At 44.6% G+C, this 26,130-nt stretch overlaps 1 protein-coding gene across 1 annotated transcript; it reads right to left on the bottom strand.

The window, feature by feature from the left end:
* Nucleotides 1-1,849: 1,849 nt before the first annotated feature.
* On the bottom strand, nucleotides 1,850-25,850 carry slc6a7 (solute carrier family 6 member 7). The gene is made up of 14 exons (XM_056284559.1): nucleotides 25,608-25,850; nucleotides 22,958-23,183; nucleotides 22,286-22,417; nucleotides 20,365-20,572; nucleotides 19,489-19,627; nucleotides 19,220-19,354; nucleotides 18,979-19,082; nucleotides 18,766-18,890; nucleotides 18,247-18,359; nucleotides 18,000-18,137; nucleotides 17,796-17,895; nucleotides 3,944-4,062; nucleotides 2,959-3,132; nucleotides 1,850-2,724 (listed from the first exon to the last, which is right to left on the bottom strand). Exons 1-14 carry the CDS (start codon nucleotides 25,659-25,661, stop codon nucleotides 2,554-2,556), a joined length of 1,938 nt encoding a protein of 645 aa, XP_056140534.1. The 5' UTR covers nucleotides 25,662-25,850; the 3' UTR covers nucleotides 1,850-2,553.
* Between the last annotated feature and the right edge of the window lie 280 nt (nucleotides 25,851-26,130).

Here is a 26,130-nt window from a genome sequence, read left to right as displayed (position 1 = left end):
GGCGAGTTTGATGTTTATTCCTCAACTCCAAAAACCAACTGCAGCAGGAACAACCCTGCCCCGGCGAGCCCGGGAACGTAAACCACGCCCCCAGCTCACAGTCCTGCTGGGTGAGAAGCATAGCCCCTAGTGTCCGCCACAAGCATTTCATTGTAGGGCAGAAAAGTGTGGCGCATAAACCACGTGTCGACCCAACAAATTTTAACTTCCAGTGTGGGAAGATGGCGGCGCGAGTTCACGTTCGCAGCGGCCTCGCCTAGTACTGGTATGGGAAGATGGCGGCGCGAATTCACATTTGCAACGGCCTGACCCAGTACCGTCGATGCAGGGTCTTTGTCAACGTCTGCGTCTTAGTTTTTGTCTTCGTTTGTTGGCTGGGAGAGGTGGCGCTGGATCAGCTGGGAGAGCTTGGTCTGCTGCGCTGTGGGCCCAGGGACCGCAACCTTGCCTGGAGCTGCACCCGAGGAGGCAACACCGAGGGCGGTCTGACAAGACGCGGAAGCGGGGCAGGCTAAGCTAACTGCTAGCCCATGCAAACCGGCAGTTCTGACAGTTATCTTGGCTGGTGTTTGTTGGACAGTGATTTTTTTTTTAGATATATGGGTTAGTTTGAATATGTGTTCTTGTAGTTCTTAAATGTGTCTTTGTCTGTATGTTGCACTGCTGTGGGCACGGCACATGGAAACGGCATTTCGTTTCATGTGTGCAAGTACATGAAGTGAAATGACAAATAAAGTGTTCCTGATTCCTGAAAGATATTTCTGCCTCCTGATCCGCTAGTGGGGCCAGAGAAAATAGCATCGAAGGCATTTAAGGATGTTGTTGAGAATTTTCTTGGCTAATACAGAGTAGTACCAAACTACATTGAATTGTTTGACAGACAACATGCATAAAGCATACAAAACCTTGAAGTGCAACATGTCATTGAAAATTCATTTTCTGTATTCACACTTGCACTTCTTTCCTGCTGATCTTGGTCCAGTCAGTGATGAACATGGTGAAAGGTTTCACCAGGGCATTGCGGCCATGGAAAAAAAGGTATCAGGGCAACTGGAATCCATCAGTGCTGGCTGACTATTGTTGGACACTGACATAAGAGGCACCAGACGCTGAATACAAACGAAAATCAGCTGCAAAACATTTTATACTCAGTTGAACTAACATAATAGGGGTAGTCCAACCTTGGGGGGTCATCCCGAGTCGTCCTCTGTGTAGAGTTTCCATGTTCTCTCCGCGTCTGCGTGGGTTTCCTCCGGGTGCTCCGGTTTCCTCCCACACCCCAAAGACTTGTAGGTCAGGTGAATCGGCCGTACTAAATTATCCCTAGGTGTGTGTGTGTGTGTGTGTGTGTGTGTATGTGGGCCCTGTGATGGACTGGCGGCCTGTCCAGGGTGTCTCCCCGCTTGCCGCCCATGACTGCTGCGATAGGCTCCAGCATCCCCGCGACCCTGAGCAGGATAAGCAGTTTGGATAATGGATGGCTGAACTAACACAGTGTGTCAGTATCATTATGCAATTAAACATGTTAAATTCACTAAGTTATTTTAATGTTTCTCCAAATTCCTAGATGATATAGCAAATCTGAAATTATTTTTATGTTCAGTTTGACATCTATCATAATCTCTAATTTTCTTTCAGGAACCAAAACGTTTGAAAAAATTTGTTGTCTAATTGCTCCTTGTGGACAATACATGTACTCCTATTCAGAAAAGTTAAAACCATTTAGCCGGGGGTTAAATATGGCGGCGTAGAGGACGGACACAGTGAAACCAGCTCCTATTCTAATTCCTTTATTCATTTATTATTTATTATTCCAATTTTCATCTAAATATGGTAGTCGTGTGGCAATTTAAATGCATAAGCTCAGATATGTAGCAACTCTAATGTGTTAATAATTTGAAAAATTGATCATTTGAACTCCATTAGTTTTCAAATTATTGTATTTATTCTTCAATAGCAAGTCGTTAAGTAGTCCATTTAAAAAGTCTCTTAAAAGGTCTTCATTTTCCTGATGGGTTGTTCCCTGCGTCACTCACAGAGCGACAATCTGATTTGCGGTCAGTTTTTCCATGATCACCAAAGATTGCAGAAGTTAGCAAGTAGGTGTCACTTATTTTTGTAATGTACTGACCCATTTCCCTTCTTTGACCATATAAATTGATCACTTGACCACTATCACCTGCAATCAGTGAAAATTATTTGTTAAATGCTACTACAATAATACATAATCATTGGCAGATATATTGGATATCTTTCCAAGTTATCATCTAAATACTGTGGTTGAGCCCTGTAGCATCAACCTAGTGTCTGATGATCCAAACTTTGCTTCTAAACCTTTATACACAGTGTAAAATTGTGACAATGAAATAGAATAAAACAAATAAAAGAAATAACAAATCTGGAAAGTATAAATAAACCAGTAAATACACACTGCCCTGCAGGACATGTAGTCTGTTGAAAAACAGCCACCAGATCCATGCTGGGGCAAATAACAGGATAGCAAATCCCTTCCATCCTGACAATATAGTTGTTTCAGAGCTGGACTCAGAGTTGTCATGCTTGGCTTCCTTGCTCCCATGTCATAGCAGTGAAATCCATGTCTGTAAGAGTAACAGTGAATGGAGCCTCCACTCTGTCTGGTTCAACCTGCTCCTCTCCTCTTCCAGTGCTGTTCAAGTTGTTTGCCCTCCAGGTATTGAGAGGTCGAATTGCTTTATGAAACCGCTGAAAAAAAAAGTGAAAAAAGAAATATGGTTTGAACCACAAAAATACCCTTAACTGCAATCAGGATGCCATTTCAGCCATATAATTTCTATGATATTCAACTATGTCATACATTTCAACAGGTAAATCTCAAACAGATGTAAGAATTTGATTTAGTTTGACTGGCATTGTGTGACTGTGGCAGGGCTGTAACATAGGCTTCTTTTTGTACAGATCAGTTGCAGTGGTACTGACATCCTTCAGTGTCCCAGTTTCCTTGCTGATGGCCACAATGGCCCAAATTGGGATTTGTAGACAGCAGGTGGCACCCATGCATACACCTAGTGCCTTGCCCCAGGTTGGAAACACATAGGACCCATATTCGAGTGAAGTGTTATACATCTCAATGAAGATATAGGTCAGGATTAACTGGAATGACAATGGGAAAGGCACACAGTAACTAAATCAATTTTAATTTCAACAAAATAACAATGGCAACTAAAGAAATAAGAATGAGGACGCCAAGACAAATGCTGCAGGAGCAGAGGGGTAATACAGAGGGTAGAGAGTACAGGTTTCTCCATTTCGCCTCTTGAATTAGTAATTGTTTGAGTTCAGTAAAGTCAGAAGTTATGTTTCAAAATGAGGTTGACAGTATTACACTCTGATTCTTTTGTGATACAGCGGAAACAATATTTACATAACCGAGTTGTTATATTTTGTCCTCCATGTTTATTCATTTATTTTACTGTTATCACATTTTATGTTTTCTGTTAGAAGGGAGGGAAAAGCCTTCTCATCACCTCATCAAGTTACCCCCTGACTGTAAGTGGAGCCGCTGAATACAATGTAAAATGAAATTCAAAAATCACTATCCTTGGCATTTCTGCTTCAGGCAACAGTCAGTGAAGTGACAGAGAGGAGAGAGGGAAAGACACACGATGAGGATTGTGCACCCTGATTCAAAACCCATAATGTCTTAGGTGTTTATAATGGATCTTTTTCCTCTTTTTGAGGCACAGAGATATCCTATAAAAAAAATTCTACAGCGAAAAGTGACTTTATCAAAACTTTCTATTTAATGAACATGATTGATTGTAGACATTATTTCAAGTCTTTTGCATCATTCATTGCTATATTATTCAATATTTTCATTTATTTCTTGCTATACTGAGACCACACCAAAGAGTAGTAATAATCCCTTGTTCTCAAAGCAAACATTAAATTATGTTTCACTCACCAGTAGAAGAAAAGGTGTGCAGAATACCCAGCACGCTTTAAAGTAAAGCAGAATTTTACTGCACCAGGGGGGGCAGTGGCAGATCATATCAATGATGTCTTGACAAAACTGGTTGACCCCTGTAAGCATGACAACACAGTGACACATAAGGAACACTGAAAACCTCAACAGATCCAAAGATACCATGGAGCAGAAAGGTGATTTATTAGACAATAAAGATTTTGCCATCTGAACACTTTTGGGTGTATCTTATGGATTTTAGGCTGCTGATCACGAAAATCACCTTAAAATTTTCCTATCACATACCGTTTTGTAGATATAACCTATTTTTGTGATTTCCCATCATATTGAAAGTCTACTAGTATACTGCCCACAAAGCAAGTTGTTTTGGTCAGTCCAAGAACGCCTGGCCATACACTCAGTGTAGGTGCTATACATTGTTGTCTTACGCATGCCTGGGCATGCTTAGTCATGTTAGATGCTGGCATGCAGGCTATAAAAGCTGCTCATGTTTACGGATGCTGTTTGGACACATGTTGATGCACATGTTCTTTAGGCCCCGGGTTTTCAAAGTGGAGGTGCCAGGAGGCGCTAGGGGGTCCGGGAGAGGAAAATGGAAAATGCAGTTAAAAAACGAATAATAAAAATAAAATTAAATATATCAAAAAAATTCAATTCAAATTCAATTCATAAGATTATTTTGCCGGTTTAAAATAAAATATCAATTGTTATAAATCCTCCATACCGAAACGAGGTCTTTGCCACACCCTTCTTTCAATCGCAGCCAGTAAATAACTAACCATCTGCCTGTCAGTCAAAGCATTACGTTTAGCTGCTAACAGACCACTGCACTTCCGCGTTCGAACGTTAGAGCGGGGGGGAGGTAGAGGGGGATAGAAGTCGGCAAGTTTGAACACGGTTGTAGGTTGTTGTAGCCAAAACAATGGTCAGTCGTCGTGTCAGAAATGACATGCAGATTAGGCTGCACCTGTAATGTAGCTACGATTGACTCATGCTTTTGACTGGGACACTAGCTATGGTTGATGTTAGCTAGGCCTATCTAATGGACGTGATTTGATCATGTTTGAATAACCACCTTGTCCGGCGGAGGGAAGTTAACTTTACTCCCCTTAAAATCAGACAGCTTTCAGTATAAGTAATGTAGGCTATATAATGAATGTGAGCACAGTGCCTCAACCTGATTTGAATTTCCATGGTCTCATACAGGTATTTACACGGCGAAGAAAATGAAAAATTACAAATCACTGGAGGCTCACAAGTTTTTTTCAAGTGGGTGGGTATCTGTTGTTGAACACTATAATCCATCGAAGGACATTACCGTATTCAGGACCCGGGTGAAGCCATCGTCTAGAGTCACAGAGAAACCCCACAATACATGGGTTGCTGCCAGGAGCAATTCTGAGTGCTCACTGCGATTGCATGGCAGGGTAACCCGACTAATAATACTGTAGCGAATTCGGGGGACAACGCAGCCACAGGAACTGCCGCGGCCGGGAAGCGAACCCGTATCGCCTGCACCGCAGGGGACATCGCTAACCGCTCGACTAAAGGGTCAGACCCGCCAGCCAGCGGCCAGCGTGTCTTCTTATCCATGCACGTTACAATACCAACGCTACTATAAATAATAATAGCTACATTGTTTGAGGAAGGTAATGAGTTCTACATCTCAATATAACATATTGAATGAAATGACTGTAGTAAAAAAATCACTTCCATTTCAGACTTGGAGAGACATGCTCTCATGTGGCTGTATTGCTATTCAAACTGGAGACATCAGTCCGTTTAGGCTACACAAGTGTGGCACCCACCAGTATAGCCTGTGCGTGGAATAAGTGTCGACTAAAAAGGTGGAGGCCGACAGAATCTGCAACATCAAATTTTATTCAGAAAGCGCAAAAAGGAAGGAAGGCAGGCCTTTTGGGCATCGTAGCTACGGCTAGGCTGCGTATCTAATACAGTGCGGCTTGGTGGCTTGGGTTTTCTATCCCCTATTGTATTTTTTAAATCACGTCAGGACACAGCGCTGTCGCTCGACACAACCTCTCCGTGGCATTCTTTATTTAGACTGACACAGCATCAAAGGCAGACCCTATCAAACAACCCAGAGCCCGCAGGCATCACCAATCGATCCCAGCACAATAGAACAGCACCAAATCAAATGCAGCACTGTCGATGTGTGCATACATAACATTTCCCCCCCCCCCGGCAGGATTTCAAACATGAAAGGTTGACACAAAGTCCTCTAGGTGGCCAGGGCGTAAACGTGTACGAACAGGTCGCGGGGCGGCCTGAGGCTGGGCAGGCCGAGGTGGGGAGGGAGATGGCAGGGGAAGCTGAGGCCCAGAAATGTCTGGGGCCCGTGTAGGAGCTGCATGAAGCCTCGGGGCGTCTCGCCATGCTGAGGGAATGGCTATGGTTGTGTCATCAGCTGTGTGTGGCGGAGCTGACACCTTCCGTAGACGACTGGAGTGCCACCGAGTGCCATCGCTGAGGAGGTAAGTGGCTGGGCCCAGCTGACGGGTGACTTGGAGAGGAGAGGACCAGTATGAAGCCATTTTATTGTCCCTGTGGGGCCTGCGGACCCTGACCCAGTCTGACACATTGATGTCTGGCACCCTGGTTCGTTTTGACTGGTCAAACCGTTGCTTCATCCGCGTCTGCTGACGAGTGACTGAGGCTCTGACCCCAGAGGGAGGTGTCTGAGGTGTGGAGGGGCGGAGCCTGTCAAGGGGCATGCACAGTTCCCGGCCTAGCATGAGAGAGGCTGGGGAGACGCCTGTGGTCGAGTGCTGTGTGGCCCAATAGTGCAGCAGAGTGTGACGGATGGCCTGCGTGAAAGAGCACCCTTGGGCCATGTGTGCTCTGAGGCCGTTCTTCAGTGACTGGTGAAAACGTTCAACGCCGCCATTGGCCTGGGGGTGGTAGTACGCAGTGCGTATATGACGGATGCCCTTGCTTTCGAGATAAGCAGTGAACTCAGCAGAGACCAGCTGAGGGCCGTTGTCAGTGGTGATGGCCTTTGGGAGGCCCCAGCGAGAGAAAAGAGAGTCCAGGAAGTCGATGATGATCTGTGAGGTCACAGTGCCGGAAGTGGTGAGTTCAGGCCATTTTGAGTGTAGATCATAGGCGACCACCATGAAGCGTTGGTGGTGGGGAACTCCATGGATCTCACCACAAATGTCCAACTGCAGGTGTTCCCAGGGCTGAGAGGGCCAGGCGAGAGGTTGCAGGGGTGGGGGAGCCTGGTGGCCAGTCTTGCCACTCACAAGGCAGGCAGAACAGTCCTTCACCAGAGCCTCAATATCTCTGTCTATCCCCGGCCACCACACCAGGTCTCGGCAGCGCTGTTTCAGTTTCACAATGCCCAGGTGGCCTTCATGCGCCGTATTCAAAACACGTGCACGGAGAGCAGCTGGGACCACTGTGCAAAACCCACGTGCCACGCAGGTGTCGTTCCAGCAGGAGAGCTCCTGTCTGACTCGGGCGAACGCAGCCAGCTCCTCTGGGACCTTGTGAGGCCAGCCGTTCTGGATGTAGGTGCAGAGCTGGGAGAGGACAGGGTCCTGTTCGGAGGCTGCCCTCAGCTCCTGCAGAGAGACAGTGGCCTGGAGGGGTGTGTGTAGCATTTGGACAATGTCCTTTTCCACACAGTCAGTGTCCGTCTGTGGAGCTGGGGTGGAGACAGAGCGAGAGAGCAGGTCGGCGACAACATTGTCTCTGCCTGGGGTGAACTGCAGGCTGAAGTTGTACTGGCGGAGGCGGTCAGACCAGCGGTGCAGCCTCAGGGGTTTGTGGCCTGTCCCAGATGTGGACAGCAGCGCTGTCAGGGCCTGGTGATCTGTCCTGAGGGTGAAGGAGCGGCCATAGAGGTAGAGGTGCCACCTTTCACAAGCCCAGATACAGGCTAACGCCTCACGCTCACCCACGGAGTACCGCTGCTCGGTCAGGTTGAGGGCACGGGAGGCGAAGGCAATGGGCTTCTCCACACCGTTCTGGGTTTGAGACAGCACGGCCCCTATTGCTGTGGCTGATGCGTCACAGGTCACAAAGGTGGAGCTGGAGATGTCGAAGTGAGCCAACACTGGTGGTGAAGTCAGTTGAGTCTTGAGATCACGCACAGCGTCACTGCATGCCTTTGACCACACCCATGGCTCGTCCTTATGCAGCAGCTGGCGCAGGGGGGCTGTGGTCGCAGAGTACTGGGGAAGAAACCTCAGGTAGTAACTTGTCATACCCAGGAAGGAGGCGACCTGGGCGGCCGAGCTGGGCTCAGGGATGGCCTGAATGGCGTCCACGTTGGATTGTAGTGGAGTTACACCGCTCGCTGACAGCCGGAACCCCACAAAGTCGATGGCTGGCACAGAGAGGACACATTTCTCAGCATTGAGAGTTAGCTTGTGCTTGGACAGGGCTGCGAAGACCATGTTAAGGCGCTTGTCGTGGATTTCACTGGTGGGCCCGTGTACCACTATATCGTCCAGATAAATGGCCACGCCCAGTATGCCAGCCAGCACGGAGACCATGATTTTCTGGAAGCAGCTAGGGGCGGAGCTGAGACCGAAAGGCATCCTGGTGTAGCGAAACACTCCTGCATGTGTCACAAAGGCTGTGAGGTTTCGGCTGCTGGGGTGGAGGGGCACCTGTAAGTACCCCTGTCTGAGGTCGAGCTTGGAGAACACCTCAGAGCCATAGAACTGAGCAGTGAGTTCTTCTGAGGTGGGCAGTGGATACTTATCAGGGACCACTGCCTTATTTACTGCACGTAGATCGACGCAGACACGCAGGCCCCCCGACTTCTTCTTAGCCACCACGAGGTTTGAGACCCAAGGTGACGCGTCCACCGGTTCAATGATGCCAGCTTCCAGCAGTTGTTGCAGCTCGGCGGAGACCCCATCACGGAGAGCCAACGGGATGCGGCGCAGTGGTTGGATGACAGATTTCACAGCAGGGTTGAGGAGAGGTTGATGGGTGAAGGCGGAGAGGCAGCCCAGCCCCATAAACAGCGATGGCCACTTCTGCTGCCAAGGTGTGGCGACAGTCAGGATTGCTGCCCCCCTTGTGTCTAAAAGGGAGAACCCCAGAGCGGAGAACAGGTCCACGCCCATCAGGTTGGCCCCACGGCGTGCCACATGAAAAACTGCATTGGGCACCAGCTTGGTTCCATAGCGGACAGTCACTTGGAGAGAGCCAACCAGATCGATTTTGGAGTCACCATACCCACAGAGGACAGCTGAGGGTGCGGACAGTGGCAGTGAACTGAAAAATGGACTGTAGGTATCAACATTCAGGAGAGACACACTTGCACCGGTGTCCAACAGCAGGGGGATGCACACATCATTAATGTTGACTGTGCATGATTTGAATGACACTGGCCCAGAGCTCACCTTGTGAATGACGGCGGTTGAAGACTGGGGGGTGTGGCCCTCTGACCCAGCCGGGGAAGATCGACAGACGTTGGCAAAGTGATTGTGCTTACCGCAGCTACGGCATGTCTGGCCACGGGCAGGGCAGTTCTGAGCCCTTGAAACATGAGACCGAGACCCACAGTTACCACAGGACTGTTGAGGGCGGGGCCGAGAACGCCGTCGTTGCAGTTGCAAGACGTCCCCAGTGGAGTCGGCGCCCGCCTCGCTCTGGCTGGGTTGCGTCCCGAGGGCCGTGAGTAGAGGGAGGAGTCGTTGGCAGCTTGACTGGAGGTGGCCACTTGCTGTGTATTTAGCATAGCAGCACACTCAGCTGCTCCCTCAACCTGTAGTGCGATGGTAATTGCTCTGGACAGCAGCAGATCGTCTTTTTCCAGCAGGAGAGTCTCACGCACCTTTGCGTTGTTGGTGTGTTCGATTAGCTGGTCGCGAACCATCTCGTCCTGAAGCGCGCCAAACTTGCATGAGCTAGCTAGCCCTCGCAAATTAGCTACGTACTGCCGCACAGACTCACCAGGCAGTTGGTGTCGCTGACGGAATATAAATCGCCGAAGGAGGGCACTCTGTGGAGCAGCGAAATGGGTGCTCATAAGTCCCACAGCTTCGGCAAAGCTTGTGACGTTCCCCAGAGACCCGAGCACACGATGACCCTCTGCTCCCAAGCAGTGTAGCAACAGAGCCGTCTTCCTAGCCTGGCTCACGTCGTCGAGCCCTGAGGCGATGATGTAATTTTCAAAACTATGTAGCCAGCGAGTCCATGGTACCGGAGGCTCGCCAGGTAATGCCAGGAAGGGGGCAGGTGGTGGGAGGGAGATATCAGCCATCCTCGTCGCCAATATTGTATTTTTTAAATCACGTCAGGACACAGCGCTGTCGCTCGACACAACCTCTCCGTGGCATTCTTTATTTAGACTGACACAGCATCAAAGGCAGACCCGATCAAACAACCCAGAGCCCGCAGGCATCACCAATCGATCCCAGCACAATAGAACAGCACCAAATCAAATGCAGCACTGTCGATGTGTGCATACATAACATCCCCCTCTCCTGGCGTCCTGTTGTCAAGGTACCCGGAAGTGTTCCGGTGGTCTACTGCTGCCCGAGCATGTTAATCAAATCACAAGTTAGCTTATGACTGCTGCTTGCGCTAGCGAGCTAACGTTAGCTTTTTTCTGTGGCCGTGGAATTTAGCTAGTTAGCTGGGGCTAGCTTAAAATAATGGAGACGTTTTTGAAGAGAAAAACGTCAGACGAGCAGACTGGAGGCAGCAGCTCAGCTGCAAAAAATGCATGAACACGGAACTCCTGGCCAACTAAAACGCGAAGATACGACCAAGCGTACATAAAGTATGGCTTTACATCCACAAGTAAAAATGGACATGATATTCCTGAATGTGTTCTCTGCCTCGAGACCCTCTCGAATGAGTGTTTGAATCCGTCTAAACTTGAACGACACTTGAAGCAAAAGCACCCGTCAGAGGCCGACAAATCGTAGAATTTCTCAAACGAAAAGAACAACATCTGGCCAGGCAGTCGGCTACTGTCGGGCAGCAAGCTACGGTTTCTGAACGGGCATTGAAGGCGTCATTTTTGGCCTCATACCACATTGCCCGTGCTAAGAAACCGCACACAATTGGAGAAGAGTTAATTCTACCAGCTACCAAAGACATTGTCAGAGAATTGCTTGGCGAGGATGCCGCCAGCAAAATCAACACTGTACCACTCTCCGACAATTCCGTGAGTCGGCGGATAGGTGACATGGCTCAGGACGGGTCCGTTCAGCTTTTGGAACAGGTGAGAGCCAGCCAGTATTTTGCACTTCAGCTGGACGAGAGCACGGACGTGTCCAATGTTTACAATAAAAAAGAAAGAAATATTGAATAGTAATTTGGGGAAATTAAATTAATAATAAGAAAGAAAAAAATACTAAAAGAAAGAACTGTTGATGAATATTGTAAAGCACAAATGACAATGAATGTTTGGTTAATAAAAGAAAGAATAGTGAATATGAGGCAACTGAGAAATTATTTGAAATGTAAATTAAATTAATATTGTATTCATAGAAATAAGGAAATATTAATAAGCTGTATGTTTCATTTTTTTATATTTGCCAGTGTAATTTAATTTTTTTTAAGCCATGTCACAATAGGGGGGCCCCAGCCAGAGGCTACGGCTATTAAGGGGTCCTTGGCATGGAAAAGTTTAGGAACCCCTGCTTTAGGCAATAGCATAGTGAGTATACTTGACAGTAGGATTTATTACCTTCAGGGAGATTTAATACAGCAAAAATGTCTCGTCGATGTAGCAACAACTGCGATACATTCTGTTACATCTGTGGCGAGTATATGCTTAAAGCCCAAAGACACACCAGGTATGCACTTATTAAGAAAGCCTATGGGCTCTACTTGGAATGTAAAGTTGGTGACCAAGAGAAACCCTGGGCTCCTCACATTTGTTGTGCATCATGTGCAGTGAACCTGAGAGCTTGGCTCTGAGGTAATCGGAAGTCAATGCCACTTGCAGTCCCAATGATATTGTCCCTAAACTGTTCCTAGGTGTGAATGTGTGCATGCATGTATTGGCCCTGTGAGGATGGCCTGGTGGCCTGTCCAGGGTGTCTCCCCACCTGCCGCCCAATGACTGCTGGAATAGGCTCCAGCATCTCTGCGACCCTGAGAGCAGGATAAGCAGTTTGGATAATTGATGGATGGATGGATGATATGGGTCTGACCAATGTATCTGGCATCTCTACTAAAAATTAGAGGTCTATTGAATACCCCAATCTGCCTTCAGCCATGAGACCAGTGCCACATGATGACAGTTTGCCAGTACCGAAGCTACCAGACACATGGAGCCTAGATGAGGCAGATGAAGATGTCACAACGCATGAACCAGATGGGGAAAACGACACTGATCCAGATGTTGAAACCTTTATGCCTGGTTATCCTCATCTGACAAAACAGCCAGAATTAAATGACCTAGTCAGGGACTTAGATTTGTCAAAAGCTAAAGCAGAACTACTTGGTTCAAGATTGCAGGGATGAGGTTTGCTGTCACCAGGTACAAAAATTTCTATCTTTTGGAACCATCAAGAAGATTTGACAAACTTCTTTACGCAGGTTGACAACCTCTGTTTCTGCACTGACATTGATGGATTGTTCATGACTGGGTTGTATGCATGACCCACAACAATGGTTTCTTTTTATAGATTCCTCAAAGTTAAGTCTGAAAGCTGTCCTGTTACACAATGGCAATGTCCACCCTTGAATACCCATTGGCTATGCAGTACACATGAAAGAAACCTACAATAACATGGAACTGTTGTTTAAACACATACAGTACAACAATTACAACTGGAACATCTGTGGTGATCTAAAAGTACTGGCACTACTACTAGGAATGCAGCTTGGATATACAAAGTACTGTTGTTTCCTTTGTGAATGGGACAGCCATGCTAATGAGTCACATTACATTAAAAAGAACTGGCCGCTCCGTAAGCATTTCGTTCCAGGACAGAAAAGTGTGGCGAATAAACCACTTGTCAACCCAACAAAGATATTTTTGCATCCTCTTCATATAAAACTTATTTTGTGAAAGCTATGAACAAAGTAGGTGATGGATTTCGCTATTTGAGACAGATATTCCCAAGAATAACTGATGCCAAGATTAAGGAATGCATTTTTGTTGATCCACAAATCAGGCAGGTCATTAATGACAGGGAGTTAGATGATCTGCTAGTGGGGCCAGAGAAAATAGCATGGAAGGCATTTAAGGATGTTGTTAAGAATTTTCTTGGCAACTACAGAGCACCAAACTACATTTAACTGCTTGATAATGTGCTTAAAGCATACAAAACCATGAAGTGCAACATCCATCCATCCATTATCCAAACCGCTTATCCTGCTCTCAGGGTTGCAGGGATAATGAAGCCTATCCCAGCAGTCATTGGGCGGCAGATGGGGAGAGACCCTGGACAGCCACCAGGCCATCACAGGGTACGTACACACACACACACACACACACACACACACACACACACACACACACACACACACACACACACACACACACACACACACACACACACACACACACACCTAGGGACAATTTAGTACAGCTGATACACTTGACCTACATGTCTTTGGACTGTGGGAGGAAACTGGAGCACCCAGAGGAAACCCACGCAGACACGTGAAGAACATGCAAACTCCACACAGAAGACGACCTGGGACAACCCCCAAGGTTGGACTACATGGGGCTCGAACTCAGGACCTTCTTACTGTGAGGCGACCGCGCTAACCACTGTGCCACCATGCTGCTTTTATATATATATATATATATATACACACACACACACACACACACACACACACACACACACATATATATATGTATATATACATACACATATACATATATATATCTCTATCGATATAGATGTAAGGAAAAAAATAGTGGTTTTCTCCCCCTACATCTATATTGATATTCTGCTCCTCATTATTGAGCGCTTTTATCAACGCCATTGACGGTTGCAAAAAAACCCCGCTATATATATATATATATATATATATATATATATATATATATATATATATATATATATAAAGATAGATGTAGGAAAAAAACAACAAAGAAGACCACACAGTAAATAAATATTACATTACCCTGTGTCACGCCCCTAATTTCGTTGGACAGCAACCAATGAGATGATAGAAAACATTTAAATATTACAACCAATTGGGTAGGTAGTTATGATGCACAGCAACCAATGGTGGGATAGAAAACATTACAACCAATGGGGTAGGGGTTGGGGCTTGTTTTGGAAAAAGCAAGGATTTAAAGGGCCAGGGCACTGTTGAAATAGTATACATTTAAAATATAACAAGATAACGTCAAATGGGGTAATTTACGTATATTATATAGTGGGGTGCTGTTGGGGCACAGTTGGAGGGGCAGACAGCTAAAATCTAAAAATCTAAAATATAATGACATTTTTTCCCCCTACATCTATCATAATATTTCGCTCCTCATTTGTTGAGCACTTATCTACACCACTTAGGGCTTCCGGAAAAAAAAAAGAAAGAAAAAAAACCGCTGTGTGTGTGTGAGAGAGAGAGAATTAATTATAAAGTGTGCTTTGAGTGGCTGTTGCAGCTAGAAAAGTGCTATATAAAATGCAACTTGATTGATATATGTACAGTGCATCTGGAAAGTATTCAGACCCCTTCACTTTCCCCATATTTTGTTATGTTACAGCCTTATTCCAAAATGGATTAAATTCCTTTTTTTTCTCTCATCAATGTACATACAATACTCCATAACGACAAAGTGAAAAAGCTTTTGTAGAAATTTTTGCAAATTTATTAAAAATAAAAAACTGAAATATTGCATGTACATAAGTATTCACACCCTTTACTCAGTACTTGGTTGAGGCACCCTCGGCAGCGATTACAGCCTCAAGTCTTCTTTGGTACGAAGCTACAAGCTTGGCACACCTATATTTGGGGTATTTCTCCCATTCTTCTCTGCAGATCCTCTCGAGCTCTGTAAGGTTAGATGGGGAGCGTCGCTGCACAACTATTTTCAGGTCTTTCCAGAGATGTTCAATGGGGTTCAAGTCTGGGCTCTGGCTGGGCCACTCAAGGACATTCGCAGACTTGTCTTGGCTGTGTGCTTAGGGTCGTTGTCGTGTTGAAAGGTAAACCTTCGCCCCAGTCTGAGGTCCTGAGTGCTCTGGAGCAGGTTTACATCAAGGATATCTATGTACTTTGCTTCATTCATCTTTCCCTCGATCCTGACTAGTCTCCCAGTTCCTGATGCTGCCACCACCATGCTTCACTGTAGGGATGGTATTAGCAAGGTGATGAGAGGTGCCTGGTTTCCTCCAGATGTGACGTTTGGCATTCAGGCCAAAGAGTTCAATCTTGGTTTCATCAGACCAGAGAATCTTGTTTCTCATGGGCTGAGAGTCCTTTAGGTGCTTTCTGGCAAACTCAAAGCGGGCTGTCATGTGCCTTTCACCGAGCAGAGGCTTCCGTCTGGCCACTCTACCATAAAGGCCTGATTGGTGGAGTGCTGCAGAGATGGTTGTCCTTCTGGAAGGTTCTCCCATCTCCACAGAGGAATGCTGGAGCTCTGTCAGAGTGACCATCGGGTTCTTGGTCACCTCCCTGACCAAGGCCCTTCTCCCCCGATTGCTCAGTTTGGCTGGGCGGCCAGCTCTAGGAAGAGTCCTGGTGGATCCAAACTTCTTCCATTTACGAATGATGGAGACCACTGTGCTCTTCGGGACCTTCATGCTGTAGAAATTTTTTTGTATCCTTCCTCAGATCTGTGCCTCGATACAATCCTGTCTCGGAGGTCCACAGACAATTCCTTTGACTTCATGGCTTGGTTTCTGCTCTGACACGCACTGTCAACAGTGGGACCTTATATAGACAGGTGTGTGCCTTTCCAAATCATGTCTGATCAATTGACTTTACTACAGGTGGACTCCAATCAAGATGTAGAAACATCTCAAGGATGATCAGTGGAAACAGGATGAACCTGAGCTCAATTTTGAGTGTCATAGCAAAGGGTGTGAATACTTATGTACATGCAATATTTCAGTTTTTTATTTTTAATAAATTTGCAAAAATTTCTACAAAACCTTTTTCACTTTGTCATTATGGGGTATTGTGTGTAGATTGATGAGAAAAAAAGGAATTTAATCCATTTTGGAATAAGGCTGTAACATAAAATGTGGGGAAAGTGAATGGGTGTGAATATTTTCCGGATGCACTGTATGTATAAAACCCAGCCACTAAGGATTCACAAGCCAGTGCATTCTCAGTGCTGGGTCCCAAGCCCGAATAAATAGGGAGGGCTGCGTCAGGAAGGGCATCTGGCTTAAAACCTTTGCCAAATCAAATATGCGGATTGTAAATCAGATTTCCATACCAGGTCGGTCGAGGCTCGGGTTACCAACGACCACCACCGGTACTGTTGGCCAGCAAGGTGCCAGTGGAAACTGCTACTTTTGGGTGAAGGAGAAGGAGAGGGGGAAGGCATCTCCAGAGGCAGTGGGAGAGGAGGAAAGGTAGGAGTGTGTTGGTGAGAGTCAGAACTTTGAATGTTGGCATTATTACTGGTAAAGGGAGAGAGCTGGCTGATATGATGGAGAGAAGGAAGGTAGATATACTGTGTGTGCAAGAGACCAGGTGGAATGGGAATAAGGCCAGGAGCATCGGAGGTGGCTTCAAACTTATACCATGGTGTGGATGGGAAGAGAAATGAAGCAGGGGTAATTCTGAAGGATGACTATGTCAAGAGTGTGTTGAAGGTGAAGAGAGTTTCAGACAGAGTGATGAGTATGAAGCTGTAAAGGGAAGGTGTGATGATGAATGTTATCAGCATATATGCCCCACAAGTTGGGTGTGAGATGGAAGAGAAAGAAGAATTCTGGAGTGAGTTGGATGAAGTGGTGGAGAGTGTACCCAAGGAGGAGAGAGTGGTGATAGGAGCAGACTTCAATGGGCATGTTAGTGAAGGGAACAGAGGTGATGAGGAGGTGACAGGCAGGTATGGTACCAAGGAGAGGAATGCGGAGGGACAGATAGCGGTGGATTTTGCGAAAAGGATGGAAACGGCTGTGATGAATATATCAAGAAGAGGGGGGAACACAGGGAGACATATAAGAGTGGAGGAAAGTACGTACAGGTGGACTATATCTTATGCAGGAGGTGCAATCTGAAAGAGATTGGAGACTGCAAGGTGGTGACAGGGGAGAATATAGCTAGGCAGCATCAGATGGTGGTCTGTAGGATGACTTTGGTGATCAAGAAGAGGAAGAGACCGCAATATGAAGTGCAACATGTCGTCGAAAATTAATTTTCTGCATTCAGACTTGGACTTCTTCCCTGCTAATCTTGGTACAGTCAGTGACGAACATGGTGAAAGGTTTCACCAGGACATTGCGATCATGGAAAAGTGATATCAGGGCAACTGCAATCCATCAATGCTGGCCAACTATTCTTGGACACTGACATAAGAGGCACCAGATGCTGAGCACAAATGAAAATCAGTTGCAAAACATTTTAAACTCAATTGAACTAACACAATTTGTCAGCATCATTATGCGATGTAACATGTTAAGTTCAATAAACGTTATTTTAATGCTGCTCCAAATTCTACGTGATACAGCAAATCTGAAATTATTTTCGTGTTAAGCATGACATCATCTATCATAATCTCTATTTTTTTTTCAGGGAGCAAAACATTTGAAAAATTTTGTTGTCCAGTGAACTGTTCTGATAAACAACAACACATTGATTCAATTTCAAGAAATCAGCAGATGAGAGATTATGTGGTGTTAAATGGCTTTAAAATGTGAAGTGCAGTGAGGGTGAAATGTGTGCCGAGATGGTCTACCATAGAAGAAGGAGATGCCAAGACACATGAAGAGGGCGATGATAATGAGGCCAAAACTAGTGCTGAAGGAGTCAATGAGAGTGAACCAGTAAATCCCTCCCTATAAAGAAACAGATGGCTTAATGTATATGAGTCTAAACAGACAAAAAGGCAGCACTAACAGTCACACACATCATAGTTCACTAAGAACATATAGACACTCACGTCAGTGACCAATAGGAGACCCATCAGGTAGAAGCCAAAACACAGCATGCCCAAGAACAGTGTCTTCTGCTTCATGTTCCCCCTCAGCTGTGGAAACTCATCCAGCACTGCAGTAGTGATGCCTTCCATGTTGCCAAACTGTCAGACCACAAGAGTAGTTAAATGTGCAGAGATGACAGTCTTTGCCTGTTTACAATCGGCAACACACAGAAACCCAGTTTCTCACATTGGGAACAACTGTCCTTACCAATGTATCGATCCCCAGCATGAACAGCATGAGAAAGAAGAGGATGGACCAGAAGACTGAGCCTGGCAGCAGGGCAAGGGCCTCTGGGTAAGCAACAAAGGCCAAACCAGGCCCTGTAGTCAGAATATAAAAAAAATTAAAAAGTCACAAATTATATATATTCTTGAACTCATAAGCAGAGACACTAGGTTATAAAAGGGTTTTGTACAACACAGCTTCACTGAATGGAAAGCCTCAGAATCGGGGGTAAGTTGACGAACATGACAAAAAAATTACATTCACATTCAAAATAAAACACATTCATACATATCCCACACCCTTTACAGTTAATTTCGAAATGGTGTTGATTGGATGTCATAACAAGATTTCAACAAGAGAATTTATGGGGTTTTATTTTATTCTTTTTGCTAGCTTGATTATCAAGAAAGTTCTGATGGCTGATGTCTGGATGGATAAACGAGGTTCTACTGTATTCTGTTCTACTATTATATCATTAAGTTGTGGGGCCAAAGTAACTACCTGTATCTGCCACCTGCCCGACAGGTACTCCCTTCTTCCATGCCATGTGACCTAGGATTGAGAATATAGCAAAGCCAGCAAAGAAGCTGGTGCTGCAGTTCCCTATGGTGATAATCATAGTGTCCCTGGAATCAACAGCACCATGATTATGACTCATTTTCTCAACACGACTGTAGCGACAGAGCATAATCTTAAAGCAAGGCACGTACAAACCTGATGACGTTGTTGTCAAACTTATTATAGGAGGCCATAGAAAGCAGTCCTCCCACTCCAATACCTAATGAGTAGAAGATCTGTGAGGCTGCATCATTCCACACCTGTGTTTTTTAAAGGCAAAATGTGTTAGGTAGGATATATAAATAAACCTGCTTTACATCTGCTGTTATTCCAATATGAAAGTACAATGCATGTAGAGTCTCCAATCTCAGCTTAATATGTCTGCCCTGAAAAATACCTGTGCACTGGCTAACCGCTTCCAGTCTGGTGTAAGGTAGAAGGCAACACCCTGGAGAGAGCCTTCCAGTGTGGCACCCTTGATGATCAAAACGATGAGCACAAAGTATGGGAATGTAGCCGTCACATAAACCACCTAAAAACATAGATAACAGAGGCACTTGTTTCAAGAAAAGCCGACAAGGGGAAGAAGTGTCAGTGTATTTTGTTTTACTTGCACTTAAATGGTATTTTTGAAAAGTGTATCATGATAACATCGTGCTGATTCACCTTCCCAGAGCTGCGAATTCCTTTGAGCATGCAGAGGAAGATGATGATCCAGGCAGCCAAGAGGCAGAGGGCTAGGGGCCACCTGACAGGCCCTGGGTGATGGAGGCCGTCACTATTTATCACACCTAGCACACGCTCACTGAAACACATCCCAGACAGAACTTTAAGTCAGACCCTCTAATTGTACAAAGTTACATAACCACAACAGGAACAGACAAGTGCCACACCTAACAGGCATTAACTGACACACCCTGACGTGGGACAACAGACCAAACAAATAAGACATAGCAGCTAGGTGAGATTTATGTTCGACCGTCGTTTTCCTGAATATTGTTCATTCTCGTTCATACTTGTTTTGTCGCAGTCATTGCTTAGTATATAGTAATAAATGAGATCAGTTCAAAAGAGGACTAGTTCAAAGGCAAGTTAATGACCCTTCCACAAGAAAGCTGAATAGGGGACAAATTTAGTTTGCCAAGTCACAGAAACAATAGTTAAGTTTGCTGTGGAAGGGCAAACAAGTTTGATTACATTAAGTATGCACTACACTGCAAAAATGATTTTGTAAACTGCCCAAAATGGAAAAAAATATTTTTGCTGTAACAAGCCAAATCTTTTGAGCTTAATTCCTCTATTACAGATGTTGTTGCTACCAGCATTTCTACTGCTTAACAGCTGAAGAACAAAAACATGCATAATGTATGTAAAAATATAAACTACATAATGCAGTATTATTGGCAAGAGAATACTTAAGGTTTTTTTCTGATATCCTGTGCATATTTTGAAGACGCTTCCGCAGTCACCCCCCCCCCCCCACACACACACACACACACACACCCCACAGGTGGACCAATCATATGACTTAGTCTCACGTACTTCCAGAAAACCTCTGTGGGGCTGAGGGTTTTGCCGGATGTGCTGTTTCCGGTGTAGTTTCCACAGAGTGCAGAGTTGACCAAGGCATCACAGGACCAAGGTAACGGGCTTTGGAAGGAGCTGCCCAGGTAGTAAAAGGTCCAAGCTATAATGACATTGTAGTAGAGGCACACCAGAATAGACACACAGAGCATCCCAATGCCAATACCTGGAGACAAAAAAAAGAACAACCCAAAGTACCTCAGAACAGCAGTGAGCAGGAGCTATGCAATATTGTGTAAGGTATAACATTCATTATATGTCTGTTGAACTATGTTAATGTGTAATGCAGGGTGGGGCGGCTGTTAAAGAATAGAATAGAATAGAATAGAATAGAATACTCTTTTTATTAGTCATTTTGTACATGCACAATGAAATGTACTCTCTGCATTTAACCCATCCTAGCTATGTAGCTAGGAGCAGTGGGCAGCCGCCGTGCTGCACCCGGGGACCAACTCCAGTTATTTCTTCTATTGCCTTGGTCAGGGGCACAGGCAGGAGCATTAACCCTATCATGCATGTCTTTTTTGATGGTGGGAGGAAACAGGAGTGCCCGGAGGAAACCCACGCAGACATAGACAGAACATGCAAACTCCAAACAGAAAGGACCTGGGACAGCCTGGGGTTCGAACCCAGGACCTTCTTGCTGTGAGGCAATAGCACTAACCACTGGGCCTCTGTGCCACCCCCGTGTAGAGTTCAGTCATAGAAACAATGTATTGTCCCATTGATATTCCTGCCACTTGCTATAAGGTTGTCAAATTAGGTTGAGTCTTAGATTATAATTTGTGTTTGCTCACTGCTAACAGAAAGACTCTTTGCAGTGACCTGTTTCAATCTTCTGTGCTTGGCATCCAGCAATCTGATAGTTCAGTCATCAGCCAGTCTGCCAGCTGAGAAACGAATATAAACTAAAACCCTTATATGTTATTCCCCAAAAATACCATACCGATATGTACAATTTGTTTTACTGACAAAACCTTACTGTGACTAAAATAATCCTTATGTTGGCAACATAATGTTATGAGCAGGAGAGCTGATTTAAAAAAAAAAATTCTAATATATATATATACGTTATTATTCCCTGTGGGGAAATTATGCTCTGCATTTAACAAATCCTAGCGGTGTAGCTAGGAGCAGTGGGCAGCCAACGTGCAGTGCATAGGGACCAACTCCAGTTCATCTTGCCATGACAAGATGAACTGGAGTCTGTTAATATTCCTGTCTGTGCCCCTGACTGAGGGGGCACAGACAGAAATATTAACCCTAACATGCATGTCATGTTGATATTAGCCTAGCCGTCTTTGAATGAAGAGAGTCAAGTCAATTTTATTTGTGTTGCCCAATATCACAAATTACAAATTTGCCTTAAGGGGCTTTACAGCAACACAACATCCTGTCCTTGGACCCTTACATAGGATAAGGAACAACTCCCTAAAAACCCTTTAACATGGAGAAGAATAGGAAGAAATAAGAAACAAGAGAGAACCGGTTTCATAATAATGTTAACATCAGCACTGAACACTTAACTTTTCAGCATTAAAGTTTTTGTCAGGCCATGATTACAAACTGTAAAAGTGAGTTATTCAAGTTATTATATGCAAGCGTATGGCTGAAGTAGAATACTCAAGGAGGATAATTTTCCAACTGTGATAAAACAGTTTCTTGGTGTTAAGTGGAGTAATGCATTTGCCATTTTGGCACCCTCCAGTTAATTAAAAACTAAGTATTCAACCAGCTCTTGATGCAAATATTCTTTAATTCATAACTAAGACAAATCTTCAACTATCTCCAAAACTTTCTCAGTGGCATTGCTGAAATGCGTACACATTTGTTAGTCTGTAATAACCAAACTACTCAGACTAAAGGAAGATGCCAGTACCTTTAAGGAGAGGGCAGCATTTCCACACTGTGATGGGGCCGGCTGCTCCGTACTGTCCTAGACTCAACTCCATGAGGAAGAGTGGGACACCGGTGAAGAAGAGCATAATAAAGTAGGGGATGAGAAATACACCTGTGAACACAAGAACTAAGTCAGTCTGGATAATCAAAAAATGATATGCCATTTCACTACATTTTTGCATCCTCTTTTGTGAAAAATGCAGGAACTAATCCATTTTTCATTCAGGCAGGTTTTGTGCTTACCAAGATAATCTATAGCTGCAGGCCTGCTATTTCTGTTCAGCTCACTACCCAACTTTCAATGTCTATTTGTTAAAAACAAACATTTAGCACTTGAGATTGAGGCACACTCGACTAGCTACAATCGTCAACAACTGTGGTCTCCAGAGGTCAACAGATTTGAGTGTGCAAGACTAGGCTGCCTCTCCCCATAGGATGGTCAGATGACCTTTTTTCCGACTTTCCAACTCTGCAAACAGCAAGCAACAACTAAGGATTCAGCTCATTTAGTAAGTCAACATGGCTAGGTAGATCCTCCTACACTCTTCCACATACTGGTGTCAGAAAACCATCACAGGACAACTAATATCCCTGGGTATTCAATGTGTTCAATGCATCAGCTGGGAAAGGAACATGCTTGTGGGCTGCTCACCTCCTCCGTTGCGGTAACAAAGGTAGGGGAACCGCCACACATTCCCCAGTCCCACACAATATCCGATACAGGAGAGCAGGAACTCGTATTTCCCTCCCCACTGCTCCCTTGTGACATTAAGGGCTTGGATGGGTGCAGGAGTCTGGGTTTGGCATTCCCCCTGTGGCAACGAAATGGGGTCTGTGACATTATGAGTCAGAGTATGCCCATTCTGGTGTACCGAATTCTAAAAAAGAAAAGAGCATAATCGAATAATTTTAATTCAGTGAAATTTTTCATCAGATAATGTCAACAATAATATTTCTATCACTGTCAATCTAGAACAGAGACTGTTTGAATAGACCATTTGCTTTCTGGTGGAAAGGAAATTCAATTGTTTACATGAAAATTATTTAGTGTTTTCCAGTTTTTCTTTGAGCCTTCAAAAAGGGGTGCAATATTGTTTATTTATTTCTTGGCTTATTTACAAAACCCATCAATGGAGACTCTAAGGACTGCATGGGAGGGGGATTTGGGGGTGACTTTGACGGTTGAGAAAAGCACTAGAAGGGGTGCATACGACCTCAATCTGTACCCAGCATGGCCTCATTCAAGTCAAGGTGCTGTATTGCCTTCATTACTCTAAAGTCATACTCTCTAAAATGTTCCCAGCTGTAGATTTTACCTGTGACAGATGCAGACTCACCTGCTTCTCTAGCACACTCATTCTGGCAATGTATTAACCTGTCCACTTACTGGAGTTCAATCTTCAAAACATGTTTTCAAAATGGTAATTCAGCTATTTTTGTTATAATAGGAGAGAACAATGACAATTTTTTTGGAACTAAACTCAAAATAAGCAGGGAGATTGATCCTTCTCTACTGGAAGATTTCTCATCCACCGAGCTGGACTCCGTGGCCCAGAGAGGTGATGCAGCATCTCAAACTTGTGAAATTGAGATTCACAATGCATGGCTCCTCTGATAACTTTGAGAGAATTTGGAAACTATTTAAGGATTACATTAGAGCTAAGCTTTTACCCCCCACCTTCCTGCATGTAACTCCAAATGGAATAAGTCACATTTATTCATTATCTTGTATGTATTTCTGTCTTTGTAGAGCCCATCATAATGAAATAAGCCTTGGGCCTTTACTTTGTGCAACTGCATGTTTGTTAATATGTCTGTGTATGTTTTTCGTTTTCCTTCATTACCTTTTTTTTTATATTGTTGTGTGGCTGTTCTGTATAAATTCCAATAAAAATGTGCTGGAAAAAAAGATAATTTTGTTTTCAGATATTCTATCCTTTAGCTCCATTGTAAAAAAAAATTATTATGGGAATATGTTAGTAAAGTAAGAACAGTGGTTGACAAACCAATATCTTTGTGAGTGATGACAGAATGATTGATTGTAATGAATGATGCCTAGGTGTGGTTTTGACATCACACACTCTCTCATACAGGACATTGCTTATGTGGAAAGGTTCCTCTCCAGCCCACTATTAAAGCAGCGAGTGTAACCGCTGGATCATTTGCACTTCTTCCTGCAGGGTACCCTTTTCATTTCTGAATAGAAGAAAAACTTGTTTTACAAGTCACCTCACGGGGAGGACGTCAATCTAAAATGGCTGAGCCTCTGCTTTGCAAGTTATGACGATAATCACTGTGACCATTTAAAGAGTGATAAAGCAAAGAAAGGATTTGCCCTTGATAGCTTATGTTATTCGAGTGGCATGGGGTGGTGTCTGTCCCATCAATATTACCTAAATGTATCTAACAAACTGGGTAGAAAATTAAGTTTAGAAGGGAGTTTAGAATCAAATGTATAACTGCAATGTGCAACCAAAAGAAAGGGACCAGAATAAGCAAAGCACATTAAATATTTGCTGTAAGGAAAGCCAGTCGTGGGCAGGTGGGCTTTTTATGAAGGAAAGAATAGTAAATAGTTGCCAAGACCTCACAATGCAGTATTAGCTTAATCTAGGGGCCATGAATGACGGTGAAAGTAGAAAGAAATGAATTGAGAGAATAGAGCTGGGCAATAGTTCTATATTACATTTGCTTGCCTTTCAATGGCACCGCATCAGGTGAAAATCAGATGTTGCCATATTGCCATGCACAACTTTGTTGTCTAAATTACTGATAACGAGAATCTGTTACCTATAATTTCCTACAATATGAGGTCTGAAATATTTGAGGGAGTATTATTTGCAAACCAGTTTTGACTGAACGTTATGCCTCAAACGACCAATCAGTTGGTAATGTGATGATGAACCTCGGTTGGATTCTTAAACACTGCATTTCTGCAGCTTGTTCATCACTGGGATGATCACTGGACAGGAAAAAGAAAAAAATCAGTGGCGATTAAACATTAAAGTAGGGGTTTTTTCTTTAACTATGACATTTGGTCACCAAACACACCGGCTCAGTGTTCGAGCTCATCTGGGGGAAGGTTGACTAAAGGAACTAGCATAGCGTACACAAGCGGACGGACCGGTCGGACCGTTTTGATAGACTTCCTATCGTACGAGACGAGAGGAGGGGGTCCACGATACCTTGTCGTACACGAATTAAGCCCCCCCCCAAAAAAACAAGTGTCGTACAGTTCGCACGAGGTAATAGTACACAAACAGCCTGAATAATATTGAGTTAGACGCGTCTTCCGTTCCTACCTGCGGCGGTGTTGTCGTCCTCCCAGGTGCCGATTTGGGCTTCTCGTCCTGCATTTCAACCTCGGGTTAATCTCTGCTTTCTGTCTCACCCGGTAGCCCGCATGCTCACATTTCAGTCCTCTTGAAAGTACATAGTTTACCTGAAATACCAGTGTTTTTTTTGTTTTTGCTTTTGTTTTCTTTGTTTTTTTTAATGTTAATAGGGTTGCATCTGTTCCGGCGTTCACGATGAGCAAACAAGCGACTCGCTGCAGTCAGCGGCGGGCTGGATGATCATTGCGCAGGTGCAACAGGAGAGGATGACACCACCTGACCGCCTTCTCGCTATAGGCGGGTAACGCTTGACGTTACTGAACCAAGGACAAGTTTTTTTTAAAATGTTTATTATCTACGACTCTTTAATGACACACACACACACACACACACACACACACACACACACACACACACACACACACACACACACACACACACACACACACACACACACACACACACACACACACACACACACACACACACA

Source organism: Lampris incognitus, chromosome 8, assembly GCF_029633865.1.
Source record: "Lampris incognitus isolate fLamInc1 chromosome 8, fLamInc1.hap2, whole genome shotgun sequence".
In the NCBI taxonomy this organism is placed as follows: domain Eukaryota; kingdom Metazoa; phylum Chordata; class Actinopteri; order Lampriformes; family Lampridae; genus Lampris; species Lampris incognitus.
Note: the sequence above shows the minus strand (reverse complement) of the source record. Positions and strands in the feature narration are given on the sequence as shown.